The 17,808-nt window shown below is 60.0% G+C and overlaps 1 protein-coding gene across 3 annotated transcripts in view; it reads right to left on the bottom strand.

Moving 5' to 3' along the window:
• Window positions 1-17,808, bottom strand: part of SLC12A7 (solute carrier family 12 member 7) — a 60,538-nt gene that overhangs the window by 30,571 nt on the left and 12,159 nt on the right. For 2 of the 3 annotated variants that reach the window (XM_055245839.2, XM_063619597.1), the window contains exons 2-8: window positions 11,039-11,133; window positions 10,424-10,546; window positions 6,106-6,252; window positions 5,428-5,482; window positions 3,838-3,968; window positions 2,302-2,543; window positions 890-1,101 (exon numbers count right to left, since the gene is read on the bottom strand). In XM_055245839.2, the coding sequence (XP_055101814.1) occupies window positions 890-1,101; window positions 2,302-2,543; window positions 3,838-3,968; window positions 5,428-5,482; window positions 6,106-6,252; window positions 10,424-10,546; window positions 11,039-11,133 (1,005 nt within the window). Of the gene's footprint in view, window positions 1-889; window positions 1,102-2,301; window positions 2,544-3,837; window positions 3,969-5,427; window positions 5,483-6,105; window positions 6,253-10,423; window positions 10,547-11,038; window positions 11,134-17,808 lie in introns of those variants that run through there. The other variant, XM_063619598.1, reaches the window with a different exon arrangement.

The raw sequence follows: 17,808 nt of genomic DNA, 5'->3' as shown, positions 1-17,808 counted from the left end.
CTTGCTCACTGCAAGCAGGCTCCAATTCAAACAAGTTTTTGAGATGGTACCTCTGGGAAAGCTACCTCTCTGCGTCTACGGAGGGATGGTCAGCACTAAAGAGAAGCCTCACGTGCGGAACAGCGTATTCCTGGAAAGTCTGGGCTTCCCATCTCGGGTTCTGGAAAGCCTGGGCTTCCTCTCTAGGGTTCTGGAGAGTCTGGGCTTCCTCTCTCGGGTTCTGGAGAGTCTGGGCTTCCTCTCTCGGGTTCTGGAGAGTCTGGGCTTCCTCTCTCGGGTTCTGGAGAGTCTGGGCTTCCTCTCTCGGGTTCTGGAGAGTCTGGGCTTCCTCTCTAGGGTTCTGGAAAGTCCAGGCTTCCTGTCTCGGGTTCTGGAAAGCCTGGGCTTCCTGTCTTGGCTTCTAGAGCAGGTCTCATGTACCCTGCCAGGGGACCTTTTCCCTCAACCCCCTGGGGCAGGTCCGAGGCAGCCTCTCATCAGGGAAGGATGCACAGAGGGGGAAGTTACCGCCCAGCCACCACTCCCTTATTAACACAGCAAGTTCCCCACACATGCTGCCAGGAGGTCGTGAAAATAAATCCATGGCGTTAAGACCAGCTTGCTGACCATGACGGAGGCGTCTCCCTGCCACACCGTGTTCGGCTTCTATGGCTCTGCCAGGGGTGTGTACAGGGACCCCCAGGCTCATCAGCAGCAGCTGGGAAGGGGTTCGGCCAGGCAGGAGGAACTGGGGCCCTGAGAGTGACTCTAAGGCGACAGCAGCCACCAGGGCCAGCGCCTGCTGCCCCCACCACCCCCTAGCGCCTGCTGCCCCCGCCACCCCTCAGTGCCTGCTGTCCCCGCCATCCCCGCCACCACCCAGCCCCAGCTGCAGCCCTAGGGTCCTCACCCAGGAAGACGCCACTGGCCGCACCCGGGATGCCCTGGATTTCGGTGACGTTGTTCTGGGTGAAGTACTCGTCACAGGTGGCGCTGGGCTGGGAGCCGTTGCAGAAGAGGCCCCAGAGCGCAGAGGTGGCTGAGTTGTTGTGGATGACGTAGGCCTTGATGCAGGCATCGAAGCTGCGCCGTGACAGCGTGCGGTTCCCCAGGAGGCAGACCCTAGGGCGGGACAAGGAGGCACAGCACGTGTGCTGCCACCGAGGTGGCTTTTACTGCCCCACCCAGCTCCCCCAATGGGAACCCACAGTGTTGCCCACAAGTGGCTCCTGGCACCCTGCACCTCCCAAGACAGGAAGGCCACAGATCATGCCGGGGACCGGGGACCGAGCCAGGCTGCAGCAGGAATGCTGTACCGTACAGCTGTCCCCTCATCCATGGTTCGGCCACCCATGTTCCAAACGTGCTAAATGAAGTGTTCTAGACATAAACAATTCACACGTTTTCCACTGCGCAGTGCTGAGTAGTGAGGCGGAACCCAGCAACCCCCCCACGCCAGCATAGCCACGCGGCAGCCGCTCCCTCCCCAAGGCCCTCGGCGGCGTCCTGGCCAGGTCAGCTGTCACAATCTCAGTGTCTGAGTTCAAGCCACCCTCGTGCCACGTGCCAACGGCCAAGAGCACAAGAGTGCCGCCGCTGACGTATAAGCCAGGCCTGTGTGTAGAAAACAGTCTACACAGGGCCGTGGCTTCAGGCATCGGTGGGAGGTCTCAGGACGGGTCCCCGAGGGGAAGGGCAGCTGTGCTTCCCTAAAACAGGCTTGCGGGGTTGCGGCTGTTCTGCCTCCCTCTGTTTTGAGGCCTCTATGAGGCTGTTCCTTCAGGGGCTCCCTCCACGTGGAGACGGCAAAACCACGGGAGCCTCAAGCGGCTTGGCTGCTGGCCCTTTCTGGACCTGCTCCCTGCGGGCTCTGGTGGCCACTCCTGTGTTCCAGGACCCTAGGCCGCCTCCCAGCTTCCCCTCCAAAAGGACAAGAAAGAGCCCCTCCATGCACCTCTGGGAGGGAGAAGAGACCCAGGAACCAGCAGCAACCAGGGCCACACCCATGACGCTCAGTGCACCTAACCGTGCTCAGGGCTGCCGGCCACCCCTGAAACCTGCCAGACCCCTCACCAGCCCTCCTGCCACTGAGGAAGGTCTTCATGCTCAGACCCGGCCACGAGGGTACCTCAGCCCACCTCACCGTTGGGTTTCCCGACATCCCCAGAACCAGCCCACAAGGTTCCCATCGCAGTCACACCCAGTCCCACCCCTCGCGGGGAGTTTCGGCATCAAGGATGATGGACGAGAGGCGAGCAAAGCCCATGGGACCTGGTCCCCTGCCCCACACACCACCCGCGGCTCAGAGGCCCCGAGACTCACGGGATGTCCGGGGGGTCGAAGGCAGACTTGATGACGCCGGCATAGATGGCCAGGATGGACAGCACGACGCAGGCCAGGAAGACCAGCGCCAGCTTGTTGACGTACTTGACGCCCACGAAGACCACCAGGGCCATGAGCACGAGCGTGCACGTGCCGTACACACGCATGTTGTGCAGCATAGCGGCCGCCTCGCCCCCTGCAGCCTCTGCCTGGAAGACGGCCGCACCCGGGGAGATGTACGTCTGCGGAGACAAGGTGGGTCAGGAGGCTGTCCCCGGACAGAACTCCCCAACGCCCGTCCCTCCCGCCACACAGGGGCCTCCTCCCAACAGGTGCTGAGGCCATCGGGACGCATCCATGCTGGACGGAGCCTGCGGGGGTCAGCACACAGGCAATGGACGGGCAGGGGCCTGAACGTTTCCCCGGAGCCTTAGAGTAAAGCAACTTCAGGACCTGGGGCATCTGCACATCCGCACTCAAAAGAAACACCTTCTGCTAAGAGGAATGTGACTGCTGCCCAGAAAGCTCGGCCCACCCCGGCTGGACGTCCTGGACAAACACGGGTCTGACCACGCCGGCTGGGGGCAACCTCTGTTCTGCCCAGATTCAAGGGACGGAGACATGAGATGGTGCTGCTCAGCTCCCTCAAGACCAGGACAGGACTGGGGTGCAGCAGGCATGGAGGGCATGGCACCCACCCCCACCAACGGGGATCCTGGGAGTGCGGCAGCCATGGCACCCGGGGCAGGTGGAAAGATGGAGGGACATGGCCGGGGACTCGGGTTGGAACGGGTGTGGATGTGACCCCACTGAAAGGTTTCAGAACCTTCTCGGCCATGTGGCTCTCTTCAGGAGCCCAGGAGGCCGGGAACCAGGTCTGGCAGCAGAGGGAGGGGCAGAAAGACTGGGGACAGGGGCTCAGGCGGGTGTCTCTGAAGCCCTGCAGGGACAGCGGGTTTCAGAACCTCAGCAGGAAGGACAGCGCCCGTCGGCCAGAGAAGGGCGGTCCCTGTCCCCATGAGGACCAAGGAACTCAGGCCACAGTTCTCGGCCGTGCTCAGGTGATGTGGGGCATGCTTTGAGCATGCCTGTTTTGAGAAGGTGATGACATCACCTGGTTGTACATTGCTGGGCTCTGTGACCCTCAGCCAAGTGCCCAAATCAGACAGGGAAGAGGCTGGGATCCTGGCAAGAGGTTCTTCTAAGCTGAGTTCCAGCCCTGCTCCTAAAACAGCTCAGACTGCAGGGCTGCACCTACGCGGGGCTCAGATCTGCAGCCCAGATGTCTACCCACCTTATGCCAGGCACCCCTCACGGAGGGCAGCAATGGTGCTCAAGGGGGACACGGGTCGCTGCTGAGTGCACGCTGCCCAACGGCTTCCGCCATGGCCAGAGCCCAGGAGAGCCCAGGGGCAGCCAGGGCAGTGCAGTCAAGATGGCTCAGTGTGCTGTGCGTGCCAGAGTGGGTCAGGCAGGGCCCCCTGGCATCCTGCCACAGACTGTGGGGTGGGAACCCTTCCAAAGCAGCACACTTACCAGAAAAATCTCGATGGTCCCCAAAATATACATGGCCCCTGCAAACGTCGTGCCCAGGTAGAAGCAGAGGCCGACGGCGCCTCCGAACTCCGGTCCCAGCGAGCGTGATATCATGTAGTAGGAGCCGCCAGCTGAGGAGACAAAGGTGGCAGCCGCGGGTCAGGGGCGCACTTGGACTCGAGGTGCGGTCTGTGCTGCCGTTCACAGGCAAAGGAGGGCCTGTCTCTGTGAAGGCAGCGTGTAGACCCTCGTGCACCCGCAAAGCAGCACACAGAGACGCTTCCACGGTAAACCCTCCCCTCCCGAGGCTTGGCACACGTTCCACAGCGAGGGCACACGCTCTCACGAACATGAGGACCAGGTGAGGTCAGGGACAAGGCTCCCTGAGGAGCAGGAGGCCCCAGCAGGTCCCGGAAAAAGTCCCGCGTACATCAATGGCAGCCCCGGCCCCCACTTTCACTAAGTTTTGCTTATAAAAAAGGCAAAAGAGAAACTAGGATGTTCAGGAGTGGCCTGGTATACTGTGAACCACGCACGCTACCACTGAGGGGAAAGCCGGGCGCAACCCCAGGGCTGCCTGGAGAACGCGGCTCTCCCTGCTCTGAGCAGCGCGTGTGGCATGAAGAAGGGGTCCTAATGGATGCGGTCATCGTGAGGCAGAGACTGGTCCCCTGGCTGTGGAGGGAGACCCCCAGTGAGGGCCCTTGTGCTCTCCTGCGGCCGGGGAAGTCTGCTGAGCACCACGCGATGCCCCCGTGGGGATGGGGGCCAGCTGCATGAGGACCTGATGCTGAGCAAGCCTGGCCGTTACCACGCGCAGCACACATGCACTCGGGAGCAGACGTGGCATCACCTCAGTTCACTAGTTATTACGTATTGTAATTCATTTATTACTAATTAACAGTATCATCTCAGTTCACTAATTACATTATAATTACTAATTAACATCATCTCAGTTCACTAGTTATTACGTACTGTAATTCATTTATTACTAATTAATAGTATCATCTCAGTTCACTAGTTATTACGTATTGTAATTCATTTATTACTAATTAACAGTATCATCTCAGTTCACTAATTACATATTATAATTAATTACTAATTATCATCTCAGTTCACTAGTTATTACATATTGTAATTCATTTATTACTAATTAACAGTATCATCTCAGTTCACTAGTTATTATGTATTGTAATTAATTTATTACTAATTAACGAGGTCAGGGCAGTGTTTTGTCTTCACCTTCCCTCGTGAGATACAGGTTCCAAGAACTCAGCCTATGGCACACGCTGGGCTACAGGTGCCACTGGAATCGCCCATGCCTCCCCCTCCCCAGCCTGCTGCCTGGTGGGCACTGACTACCCTGGCAAGAGACGGTCACCACGAGCAAAATGGGGAAGAAAACCCAACAGCTATGACCTCACGGCCCAAACACCAGAGGAGCCAGTGGAGAACATGCAGAAGGCCCGGCTGAGACCCCCAGGCAGCCCCTGGCCCAGCCTCGCCGAGCGGCCTCCTTGCAGCTACCGTGCGGCAAAACACAGACTCCTCTAACAGGACTTAGGGCCGCGGCTGGCGGGCACCCCTTACCTGGGACCACACCATTGGTAGCGATCGCACTCATGGAAATGGCGGTCAGCATTGTCTGAAAAAAGACAGGCGGCCATCTGAGGAGAGTTTCCAAGAGCCTGCCGGCGGAGCAACACTCCCAAGGCGGGGTCTACGACCTGGCTCCGGCCGAATGCCAGCCCCCAACTCCAGGGCTCCCCATCTCAGTGGAGTGGCTAGGAAACCAGGATCTGGAGGTTCCCAGGCGCCAGGCGTGCAGTGTCCTGGTTCCCACCCCTTTCCCTGTGACAGGGACCCCTGAAAGTGCCCAAGGTCCTTCCAAACTGGAGGTGATGTCATCAAAACACAGGGTGTCCCTTCCCTTGGAAGCCTCAGCCCCCAGATGCCACCCCATGACACCCACCACTGGCCGAGATGCCTTTCCGCAGACAAGGGTAAATGAGGTGCCAGTGTGCCAGTCAACACGCCAGCACTAACCCCGGACAGTGTGGCGTCTCATCCCCGCAGCTGCCCTGGCTCTCGTGGAGGAGACGGCGCTGAACGACGTCTAGACGGGCGTCTGGGGAGGGCCCTACTGTCCGGCTGCCATTGCCTGAAGGCACAGCCACAGCGGCCAGGGGAGACGGCATCTGAGGAGGGCCCTACTGTCCAGCTGCCACTGCCCGAAGGCACAGCCACACCCGGCCAGGGGAGACTTACACAGGTGCAGCACATGGCCACGATGAGGAAGGACTCCAGGACACCAGCCACCCCCACGATCCACGTCAGGCGCAGGAAGAGGATGACGCCCAGGATGTTCTGCAGACACGGCAGGTAGACGCCGATGAAGGTGCCCATGCGCGGAGCCTGCGACAGAGCATAGCGTGTCCCGGGGGCTCGGACCCCACACCCAAAGGGCGCCCCCTCCCCAGGCTGCACTCAGGCCCTGGGCAGGCAAAGCGGCCGTGGGGGCAGGAGGGGGCAGGAGTCCTTCCCAGAACAGATGGAGGTTCAGAGAAAGGCCCAGGGCAGAACCCCTGACCATCCCAGGGCGAGGGCTTAGGGCAGGGCAGCAGAACCACATGGTTGGCAGAGAACCAAGATGCAGCTGCTCCGCTGTGCCTCCCCGACAGAGGGAAACCTGTTACACTGGAAAAGTTATGGAAAAAACAAGAGGGAGAACAAGAGGGCCCCCGGCTCCATTCCTGGGATGGCTCAGGGCCTCAGATCTGACACCCTGGGAGAGCCTGAGCCTTCAGGAATGGAAGCAGAGCCAGCAGAGGGATGAGACGGCTGCTGCCCATAAAGCTAAAAAAAAAAAAAAATCTATAGCTCAGCATCGGCCCTAGGCAGAAACTGACACATCTTAACCGGGCATGGAGTTCACCACGAGATGACAGCAAAGGTTCAGATATCCACCCTGGGGGCCACCCCGCCTGCCCCAGCACGGAGCAGGCAGCCTGCTTCAGACACCTGTGCCAGAGAGGGGGACACACCCCGTGCCCTGAAGAAACCTGCATGGGCAAGAGTCAGCAGCACAGCCAGGAGCAGGCCAACGCCTGCCAGGCAGCCCCCCAGCTCCGCTCGGGACGGGCCAGGCTGGGGCAGAAGTTTCAGCTCCGTCCCCACTGCCTGCTCAGCCCCACTCCCACCATGAGCAGAGGCACGTGGCTCGGACCTGGAGGATGGCTGGTGCCAGCACAAGGTGACGTTTTAACAGGAAAACGTCTCAAGGTCAATACAGAAAAGGGGGAAGGTTTTATTTGAAGACACTTCCTGTGAACCACGGCCACAGTGCGGATCAGAACAGGCCCTGTGCAGAGGCTGAGGAGGGGCTTCGATCCTGGGGTTCACACGGCCCAGGCCTGGGGAGGATGGGAACGGGGACCAGGTGAGGGGCAGCTCCCAGGGAGAGCACGCTGAGCACCACACCACAGAAGCAAACGGTGGCTTCCAGGGTGACTGTGCCGGAACGCCTCCCACAGACAGGCCGAGGCCGAGGCCGGGGCCAGGGCAGGGCTCTAGGGCTCCACCGACTTTAGGACCCTGGGGAAAATAATGTAAGAGAGAAGCCCTGGATCTGAGAGCCTGGGGGATTCACTTGGTTCCCTGAGCCCTAGGTGGGAAGCAGCAGGGGAGCGACTTGCTTCTGATGGGGGCCCTGGAGAGGAGAGGAGAGGGTGACAGGGCCGGGGGCCGCTGCTGGGCCCTCCAAATCTGGGTACGCCTTGTTCTTGGTGCCAATGAGAGAAGGGGTGGGGGATGGTGGAGAACCGGCTTTGGGACATTCTCATTGGATAAAACTGAGAGCCCAGGACAGAGGTGACAGCAAGGCTCTGGGGACAAGTGTTGCTGTGACTTCACAGCGAGGCTTCAGCTAATGCAGGAGCCGACAGGCAGAGCTCCGGGCAGAGACGCGGTCCACACAGGGGCCCCTGCCCTCCAGGCTCAGCCTCAGATCCCACGGCCCCGTGACAGGCGAGTCAGAAGCTGGTTCTCGGCCAAAGGCGGGGGATCCTGACTCCTCACGAAAGGGCATGGCCGGCCTTGGCCTCTTGGTTCGCGCCTAAAAGGCAAATTTAAGGCTCAACCTGACCCAGTTTCAGGCTCAGGAGGCTGGAGATGCCTGGGCCCTTGAAAAGGCTCCTTAATGGGAGCAGGTCTGCTGGGACAAGCCTCTGAGCCTGGCCAAAGAGGACGAGGGGCGGCCCCTGCCCTTCCACCCCAGGGGCCGAGCCACGGTCCCCTAAGGGAGCTGAAGGATTCACTGCCAACCAAAACCTGCCACTGTCACTCAACAGGCCTGCTGGGGTCACGGGCCCTGGTCCGTCCACGACTGAAACGCAGGCGGCATCAGCCTGGGGCACCTGCATGTTGTCCCTGAAGGACAGAGGCCTGAGAGCCACCAGCCTGGGATAGGGTTGCCAGGGAGGGCCAGGGAAAGCCTTCCAGCTGGGAACCTCCTGGGCCCTGGCCCACAGTGTGCCATGAACAAACGCACCTGCCTGGACGTTTCACTCGTCTCAGGACCAAGTAGGGTGAGAGAAGCTGGGGTGTGCTCTCTATGGGCACCTCATGGCAGGCTGGGCTCCACCAGGCAGAGGGGTTGGAGCTGGGTGGCCAGGCCAGTGGTGCCTGAGCCCAGCCGAGCTGGAGCTGAAGCCGGTTCCCCGAGTACTCGGACCAGGCCCGTGGGAAGGCACCTGCTCCCTGGAGAAAGCCAACATCTCCCTAGGACACAGACTCCAGCACACAGAAGGACAGACAGGGAAGGCCTGTGGCTCCTGAGTTTTGGTGCCAGAGCACCAGCCTGAGCCCATGAGGCCTCAAGGTAGCGCCCAGCATGAGTGAAACCCCAGAAAGGTGCTGAGTGCCAAGCCCAGCAACACCCAATTCTGCCGCGTCCACGTGCAGCAGTGATGGTCCCATCCCAAGGGCTGGCCGAGCTATGTACAGGCAGGGCGGCCACAGGCTTCCCAAGCCGGGAAGGACCCAGCAGGGGAACCAGAAAGAGGTCCAGAGATGCAGCTTCTAAAGAGGCCACTGCCCTGTCCTGGGACAACAGCCAGGGCTGAGGGCCCTCATCAGGCCAGGCCCCACCCCGAGGTGGCCGCACGGTCACGTCCCTCACTTGTCTCTGGTTACTTCAACCCCAGAGTGAGGCTTCTCAAAAACAAAACCAAGTGTCTTCAAGTATCCTGGAAATGCAGTATTAATTCCACTGCGTTTACAGTAAAAGGAAGGAAACAGGCATCTTCAGGCGCCTGACTTCCCGATCGCTGTGCGGGACCCAGGTCAGCGGAACACTGGACGCTGGCAGGAGGCGCTCAGGGGTGGCGTCGATGCAAAGCACAGAGTCCAGGCTGGGCGGATGCAAGGGAGGGCAAGGGGCCAGCCGAGGGACACCCCACTTGGTGGAGGTCACACACAGCAGGGGGGGCCACCCTCCCTGGACCTAGGGGCGCCTGGCTCAGCACCTCCTTCCTTCCTGCTCACCAGCCTCTACCTGGCACTACAAAACCCTCCCTTCTGAGAAGATAGGGATCTCCTGATAGTATGTTTAGAGTTACAAAGCTAGGGAAAATAATAGGGGAATTTAAAAATCACCCTAAAAAGCCAACGTACGCCCTTAGCTGACTGCCGAAGGAGCGGGGCACAGGCTAGGGGCTGACTCGGGAAATGACAATTTTGTGTCAAGACTCGGGGAGGGCATCGCTCGGCTTCAGAGCGGGGCCTGCACTGCTTGGTTTCCTCCAGTGGATTTTGTTGTTGTTTTTTGTATCTTATTCTAAAGCAACGCACACGTATTTGGAAGAAGATTTAAAAAGCAGAGGGAGTTGAGAAGAAACTGAGCCACCCGCTGCACCCCCACAGCGAGGACATGAGATTTCCCCCAACACGGGTCCAGGGTCTTTCTCGCCTCAGGGTGGCTCTCAGGCAACCCGTCTGTGCAGGACGGCAGAACGCTCCCGAGGATGCTCAAGGGGATTCCACACCTCGTCGCCCACAGAAACCACTCAAGGGAAACCTTTCCCCACTGTACCCCCTCGTTTCCTAGGATGGATTCCTGCAAACAAATCCTCAAGGAATAAAACTGCAGGGAAAATGCTACCAGGCTAAGTGTCCTGGACAGGAAATGAACAGGAGGGCGGTCCCCTGGAAGCACCGAGGCCACAGCACCCTCTGGAAGGGGCCACGTCCCGGCCTCTCCGCACCATGCAGACTTCTCTCCACAGCAGGGGATGGGGCCGCTCCCGCAGAACGAACAAAACACCCCAAGTTCACTTCTCAACAGGGAACCCAGCGCCCAGATGCATGGGGGATGTCACGCTTCCCCGGATGGTGGAGAGGGAAGAGGGCTGCACAGGAGCTGCAGGGCAGGCACCATCGAGCCCTCCCAGGAAGAAAGGGCTGGACGTGGCCACGACACCAGAGCTCAGGGCAGCCCTTCTGACAAGCAACTGCTTTGTCGGCGTGATCTGACCGTGCCGGGACACATGGGGCGGGGACTGGGTGGGCACGGGCAGGGCGGCAGTACCTTGGCCTCGCGCCGCCGGCTCTCCTCGTCCTCCTCGTGCTCCACCACGCCCTGGCTCAGGTTGGTGTAGTTGGCCAGCTTGTTGAGCAGCGAGGACACCATGGGGTTGCTGTCCATCTCCTCCTGCGCGGCGTGGACATGGGTCACAGGCGGCCCTCACCTCGCCGTGCGCCCCCCCGAGTTCCCTCCCCGTGCTCAAGGTGTGGAGCTCGGGCCCTCGCCTGGTCCTCAGCCCCTGGGTCTGAAGCGAGCCAGAGAGGCCTGGACACCTGTGTGGCAGGTCTGAGTCCGAGGCCAGGGCCTCACTGAGTGGGACCACCCACCCATGGAAGGGACCCCAGGATGCCCAGTACTCAGCAGCTCCAAGGGGTTCCCATGGGGCCGGAGCACCCTAGATCCAGGAAGGAGCCCAGAAGGCACCAGCCGAGGAGCACATCCCAGCTCAAGTGCGGGACTGGGCCCCCTCCATGGCCTTCAGGACAGGGAGGCCCCAGTTCCTTCCACGTGGTGTCCAGTCCTGTGGGAGGCTCCGGCCCGGGGTCCCCAGGGGCTCCTTTACTTTTCCACATCAAAGCAACGGCCCTGGCACCTTCTTCTTCTAAAAAGTAAAGTTACCTCGAAAAGTGCCATGTTCTTTCCTTCAAAGAAGCTCTCTTGTTCCACCTCGACATTGTTGAGGAATGGGCTGTTTTCTCTCGGATTTCCATCTCCTAGTGAGGGAAAAACAATTCAGAGTCAGCTTAGAAGGAACTAAAAGCAAGCACAGAAGGCTAACCACAGACCTTGCACGGAGGGCTCTGGTCCCCACCAGCTGTCACCTCTAAACCATGGCTAAGGGTGATGTTTCTCACACACTCTCCTTCCTTTCACACATCTGTGTTCCAAAGAAAGGGGCATTTCTGAGGGTGCACGCTAGCCCCAGGACACATGCTATCCCCAGGGCACACACTAGCCCCAGGACACATGATATCCCCAGGGCACACGCCAGCCCCAGGACACACGCTATCCCCAGGGCACACGCTAGCCCCAGGACACACGCTATCCCCAGGGCACACGCTAGCCCCAGGACACACGCTATCCCCAGGGCACACGCTAGCCCCAGGACACACGCTATCCCCAGGGCACACGCTAGCCCCAGGACACATGCTATCCCCAGGGCACACGCTAGCCCCAGGACACACGATATCCCCAGGGCACACGCTAGCCCCAGGACACACGATATCCCCAGGGCACACGCTAGCCCTAGGACACACGCTATCCCCAGGGCACACGCTAGCCCCAGGACACACGCTATCCCCAGGGCACACGCTAGCCCCAGGACACACGCTATCCCCAGGGCACACGCTAGCCCCAGGACACACGCTATCCCCAGGGCACACGCTATCCCCAGGACACACGCTATCCCCAGGACACACGCTATCCCCAGGGCACACGCTATCCCCAGGACACATGCTATCCCCAGGGCACACGCTAGCCCCAGGACACATGCTATCCCCAGGGCACACGCTAGCCCCAGGACACATGCTATCCCCAGGACACACACTATCCCCAGGGGACACATTAGCCCTAAGATACGTGCTATCCCCAGGGCACACGCTATCCCACACACACATCATCATTGAAGACAAAGCCCCCAAAAGCCTAGGCGAGTGAGCTGTTCAGCCCAGGGCAAGGGCACCTCCCTCTGGCATTGAAAATCTCTCATTCAGCCAAATGTGGGCAAAATTCTCACTTTTAAAAGTCGGGGGGGGGGCACCTCCTAGCCTTGCTGCTTAATCCGCCATTTCTGAGGGACACAGAGGACTTCCCACTGTTCCCTGTTGAGGACGCCGCCCACGGGCTCTCCAGGTAAGTAAGCCCCTCCTGCGTCTTTCAAGAAGGCTGGGCCGGCGACCCCTCTGTGGGGCTGAGCCCAGGACTTGGAACCAGGGGGTAATCCCAGCAGCTGCCCGAGGGCATGAGCAAGGGAACTGGGGGGGAGGAGGACTTGAGGCTCCCTGGCGGCTTGAGGCCCGATGGCCCATGTGATGGTGTTAGGAGCCAGGGTCCATAGGAGGTGGGGCCCGTAGGAGGTGGGGTCCGTAGGAGGTGGGGTCTGTAGGAGGTGGGGCCCCTAGGAGGTGGTGAGGTGTGGAAGGGGATGAAAGTCCCTACACCCAGGCCTCAGCAGCAGAGCTCTCACCCTCCCACGCTCCATGGGAGGACACGGCAGGAAACCTAGGGCCCTCGCCAGACCCCAAACCTGCCCAGGCCTTGGTCTAAGACTTTCAGCCTCGAGAACTCTGAGAAGTTTCTGTCTTCATGAATCACCTGCCCTGAGGGACTGTCACAGCAGCACAAGGAACTCGGCACTGGCCACTGCAGAGACCACAGCCTGCCTGGGACCCTTGAGTAGCCCATGGCTAGGAGAACAGGGTCTGCAAATGCACATGCCCCAGCCAGGCACGGTGAGGAGCTGAAGGGTGTCAGACCCACAGCCACCTGCGCACCCCAGGGCCCTCAGGGCCCTCTGCCCCACGTGCTGCACACCAGCTCCCCAGACTGGGAACCACCAGGCCAGGACCCTTCCTAGGCGTGCTCGGCCCATCCTTGCCCCGTCCACCCTAGCCCTGCACTGAATGGTGTGGGACCCTGAGGGTCCAGAAGAAACGGTCAAGGCAGGATGCAAGGTGGCCGGAGGAGGGCAGGCCAAGACCTCATCACTGCATCAAACAACCCCGGCTGGGAGGGTGGGCATTTTCTATGGGACATTTCAGATGTGCCAGAGCCCACTGGCGGCCACCCTGGCCGGCTGACAGGCACAACCTGCAGGAGTGGTGGGTTCCAGCCGTGCCAGCAAAGAGGGCATCTCCGTCCAGGGGCAGGAGGGCAGCACATGCTCCCAGTACGGTGCCCAGGGTGGAAAGCACAGCCCTCAGGGTGTGCAGGTCCTCCGTGGGACCATGAGCGACTGCAGATGCCTAGGCCATGGGGCACACCACAGAGAGGCCAGTACCACGGAGCAGCGGCCCTACCCCTCAAAAACGTCAGGGAGACAACACAGAGGAAGCTCCAGGTGACAGAGACAGCCAAATGCACGCGCAGCCTCAGACTTTCTTTTTCTAGAGACCGTGATTGGGCCAGTTGGTGAGATCTGAAAAAGATCCCTCGTGTGTGTGTGATCACTAACTCCCTGATGCCGGTGACTGCACCGCAGAGATTCTGAAAGAAACGTGCTTGCTTTTAGGAAATACACCTGTGAGGGGCACCACGTCAGCTGCTTACTCCCAACAGTTCGGAAACAAATGTGGGGGTGAGGCCGGGCACGGTGGCTCACACCTGTAATCCCAGCACTTTGGGAGGCCGAGGCGGGTGGATCACGAGGTCAGGAGATCGGGACCATCCTGGCTAACATGGTGAAACCCCGTCTCTGCTAAAAAATACAAAAAATTAGCCAGGCGCGGTGGTGGGCGCCTCTAGTCCCAGCTACTCAGGAGGCTGAGGCAGGAGAATGGCATGAACCCGGGAGGCGGAGCTTCCAGTGAGCCGAGATGGTGCCACTGCACTCCAGCCTGGGCGACAGAGCGAGACTCCATCTCAAAAAAAAAAAAAAAAAAAGTGGGGGTTGGGGGGTGAAAGACGGAGACCCGGGGAAGGGCGGGAGGCAGGAGGGACACAGCCAACACAGCAGGAGGTTGGCATTTGGGCAACGCAGGCCAAGGGCAGATGGGCGTTCTCCACACTGGTCTTGCAACCTTTCTGAAATCTGAAGTTACACGGAAATCAGGTTAAAAGAAAAATTACAAATACTTTAAACTAAGAAAATATGTGTAAATATCTTTCCCATCGATTATAGGTGTCTTTCCAAGATGAGTCCCATCCAGGGCCCTTCCCCACTCCTCTTCAAAGGTTTCAGTGGATTCCTGCTCAGGCCCTTTTTCCGGACACAATGGCCAACTGTTTACAGACAGATCAGTGGTGACTGGCGACTCTGGAGTCAATGGAAGATGAAGGACCAGGAGCCTGGTGCAGCTGTTCTTGGAGGGGGGCAGGGAGGGAGGGAAGGAAGACTGGAGGCAGGGAGGGAACGAAGACAGGAGGGAGGGAGGGAGGAGGGAAGGAAGAAAGGAGGGAGAGAGGAAAGGAAGAAAGGAGGGAGGGAGGAGGGAAGGAAGAAAGGAGGGAGAGAGGAAAGGAAGAAAGGAGGGAGGGAGGAGGGAAGGAAGAAAGGGAGGGAAGGAGGGAGGGAGGAAGGAAGGGAGGGAAGGAGGGAGGGAGGAAGGGAAGGGAGGGAAGGAGGAAGGAAGGAAGAAAGGAGGGAGGAGGAAGGGAGGGAAGGAAGAAAGGAGGGAGGGAGGGAAGAAAGAAAGGAGGAAGGGAGGGAGGGAGGGAAGGAAGAAAGGAGGGAGGAAGGAAGGGAGGGAAGGAAGAAAGGAGGGAGGAAGGAAGGGAGGGAGGAAAGGAGGGAACAAAGGAGGGAGGGAGGAGGAGAAGAAGAAAGGAGGGAGGGAGGAAGGGAGGGAAGGAGGGAGGAAGGGAGGGAAGGAAGAAAGGAGGGAGGAAGGGAGGAGGAAAGGAAGAAGGGAGGGAGGGAGGGAGGAAGGGAAGAAGGGAGGGAGGGAGGGAGGGAGGAAGGGAAGAAGGGAGGGAAGGAAGAAAGGAGGGAAGGAGGGAGGGAGGGATTGAGGGAAGGAAGAAAGGAGGGAGGGAGGGAAGGAGGGACAGAGGGAGGGAGGGAAGGAGGGACGGAGGGAGGGAGGGAGGGAGAGACCCAAGGGTTTCAGGCTCTCCCTCCCTCGCAGCCAACCCCCAGAGACAACCTTGGACAAAGTCGCAGCTGCTTGGGTTCAAGTTTCTCTTCCCCACAGGAAGGGTGCGCGGCTGCGGAGGCTCAGCCCTGCCTGCCCTTCTCCACCAGGAGTGCAGCTTGGTGCTCCACTGCCCGGCCCACGTCCCTTCTGGAAAGCACAGGTTTACTGGTGGTTGGGGTCGTCGTATGTAACTATGTCTGCGTTCAGCAAGCAACCACTGTTTATCTGAACTTCTCCGAACTGCGCAAGTAGGAAAAACGTGTACACAGCAAGCACGTTCGCTCAAACCAAGGGGACGAACGTCCTTCCCGTCGCCTCCAACACTCCCAGCAGCAGCAACCCCTGCTCACTGCAGTGTCTCCTCTGCGCGGCCCACTTGGGAAGATGGCAACGCCTATCAGGCCCCAAGGACACTCCGAAAAACACACACACAAGCTCCCCACAGGCAACACATGCAGTTGGAAAAAAGCACTAAGAACAACTTGCTTCAGTTGGATGAGTACCCAGAAATTCATTAAACTTAGAAAACATTACGATGTAACCGCCACAGGGTCACACCTGGGATCCGTGCGTCCGACTGTGCAGGGCTGTGCGCCAGCGGCCTCACGACAAAGCCCTGCGTGTGGGGCCAGCAAGGCATGACTCTGTCCTTTCGCTGCTTATTAAAGTAACACAGATGATGAGTCCAGAGTGCGAGGATGCGCAGAAAAGGGGGACGGAACACACAAAAGCAGGGTGTGGCTGGTCCTCCCACGTGGGGACTGCACTGAACACATGAGCGTGTGTTCAGCCACCAGCATGTTCTTGTTACCAAAAGCAGCCTCAGACCATGATTATAACCTTCAAGCCTTTAAAGAGAACACCTTTCCCCTCGCTTTCTTGAGAAGAGTGTCGCTTGGTCTCTACGGAGGCCACAGCAAGCGTGCTCTCAGCAGGATGGAAGTGCCCACTTGGGAGACGCACAAACGTTTCTATCTGGTTAAAACAGCCAGGTCAGACCTGAACCAAGAGTGTGTCCCAGGGACGTCATGGGCTCAATGCCATCCCAGTCAAAAGACTCTTCGTTAAAAATCCAATGCCCCCTCTAACCCTCTGCACACCCAGCCACCCCCTCAACCCTCTGCAAACCCAGCCACCTCCTCTAACCCTCTGCACACCCAGGCAACTAACCCTCTCTCTACACGCCCAGCCCCCTTCTAACCCTCTGCACACCCAGCCCCCCTCTAACCCTCTGCACGCCCAGCCCCCCTCTAACCCTCTGCACGCCCAGCCCCCCTCTAACCCTCTGCACGCCCAGCCCCCCTCTAACCCTCTGCACGCCCAGCCCCCCTCTAACCCTCTGCACGCCCAGCCCCCCTCTAACCCTCTGCACGCCCAGCCCCCCTCTAACCCTCTGCACGCCCAGCCCCCCCTAACCCTCTGCACGCCCAGCCCCCCTCTAACCCTCTGCACGCCCAGCCCCCCTCTAACCCTCTGCACGCCCAGCCCCCCTCTAACCCTCTGCACGCCCAGCCCCCCTCTAACCCTCTGCACGCCCAGCCCCCCTCTAACCCTCTGCACGCCCAGCCCCCCTCTAACCCTCTGCACGCCCAGCCCCCCTCTAACCCTCTGCACGCCCAGCCCCCCTCTAACCCTCTGCACGCCCAGCCCCCCTCTAACCCTCTGCACGCCCAGCCCCCCTCTAACCCTCTGCACGCCCAGCCCCCCTCTAACCCTCTGCACGCCCAGCCCCCCTCTAACCCTCTGCACACCCAGCTGCGTCCCTTGAGCTCCCTGGCCTGGACTTGGACATCGGCAGGCCTCGCTGCTGTGAAGGGCAGTGAGTTTTCCTCTGGCTGAGCCCTGCCTGTGTTTTGGGGATAGAGCCGCTCGCCTGGGATAGCACCTCCTCCCTCGTCATTCTGCACATTCATGATGACCGGAAGGCTCAGAGGACAAACAGACACAGGGGAAAGCCTGGGCGTGCGGTGCAGGAAGGTGAGACGGGCAGGGTCCTTGCCGGGTGGCCCACAGTGTCTAACCCTCAGGGCAGGCCCCGGTGGTGCACCTGCCATGCACCGGTGGCCTCTGCCAAGCAGGGTGAAGCGGGGGCGAGGGATGACCCAACAACCCAGATCAAGTCTCCCCACAGCCAAACCCCACCCCACGGGACAAAGAGCAGCACCCAGACCCCGCGTGCCCTGAGGCAGGAGCGGGGTACAGACATCAACCCAACCCCGACCCGGTCCACCCCGGCTAGGGGACGGCAGAACCCGAGCCGGTCCACCCCCTCTGGGGGACGGCAGAACCCGAGCCGGTCCACCCCCTCTGGGGGACGGCAGAACCTAACCCGGTCCACCTCCTCTGGGGGACGGCAGGCATCCTCAGCGGGTCAGAGGATTGATCCCAGTTCCGGCCAGGACACAGAATGAGCCATGGTACCGACCCCCACAAAACTCACCTCCCCTCCCTCCTCCCGAAGATAAACCCATTTCTGACTTGTCTCCACATTTAAGGACTGAAATGCTGAACTCACCTCACAGAAACCCCTGTAAAGGCCGGCTCCTTTCACATTTTACATCACAGCCGTGGCCTGCCCACGACAGCTTAGAAAGG

Source organism: Symphalangus syndactylus, chromosome 16 (genome assembly GCF_028878055.3).
Source record: "Symphalangus syndactylus isolate Jambi chromosome 16, NHGRI_mSymSyn1-v2.1_pri, whole genome shotgun sequence".
Lineage (NCBI taxonomy): Eukaryota > Metazoa > Chordata > Mammalia > Primates > Hylobatidae > Symphalangus > Symphalangus syndactylus.
This window is presented reverse-complemented; position numbering and strand designations above follow the sequence as displayed.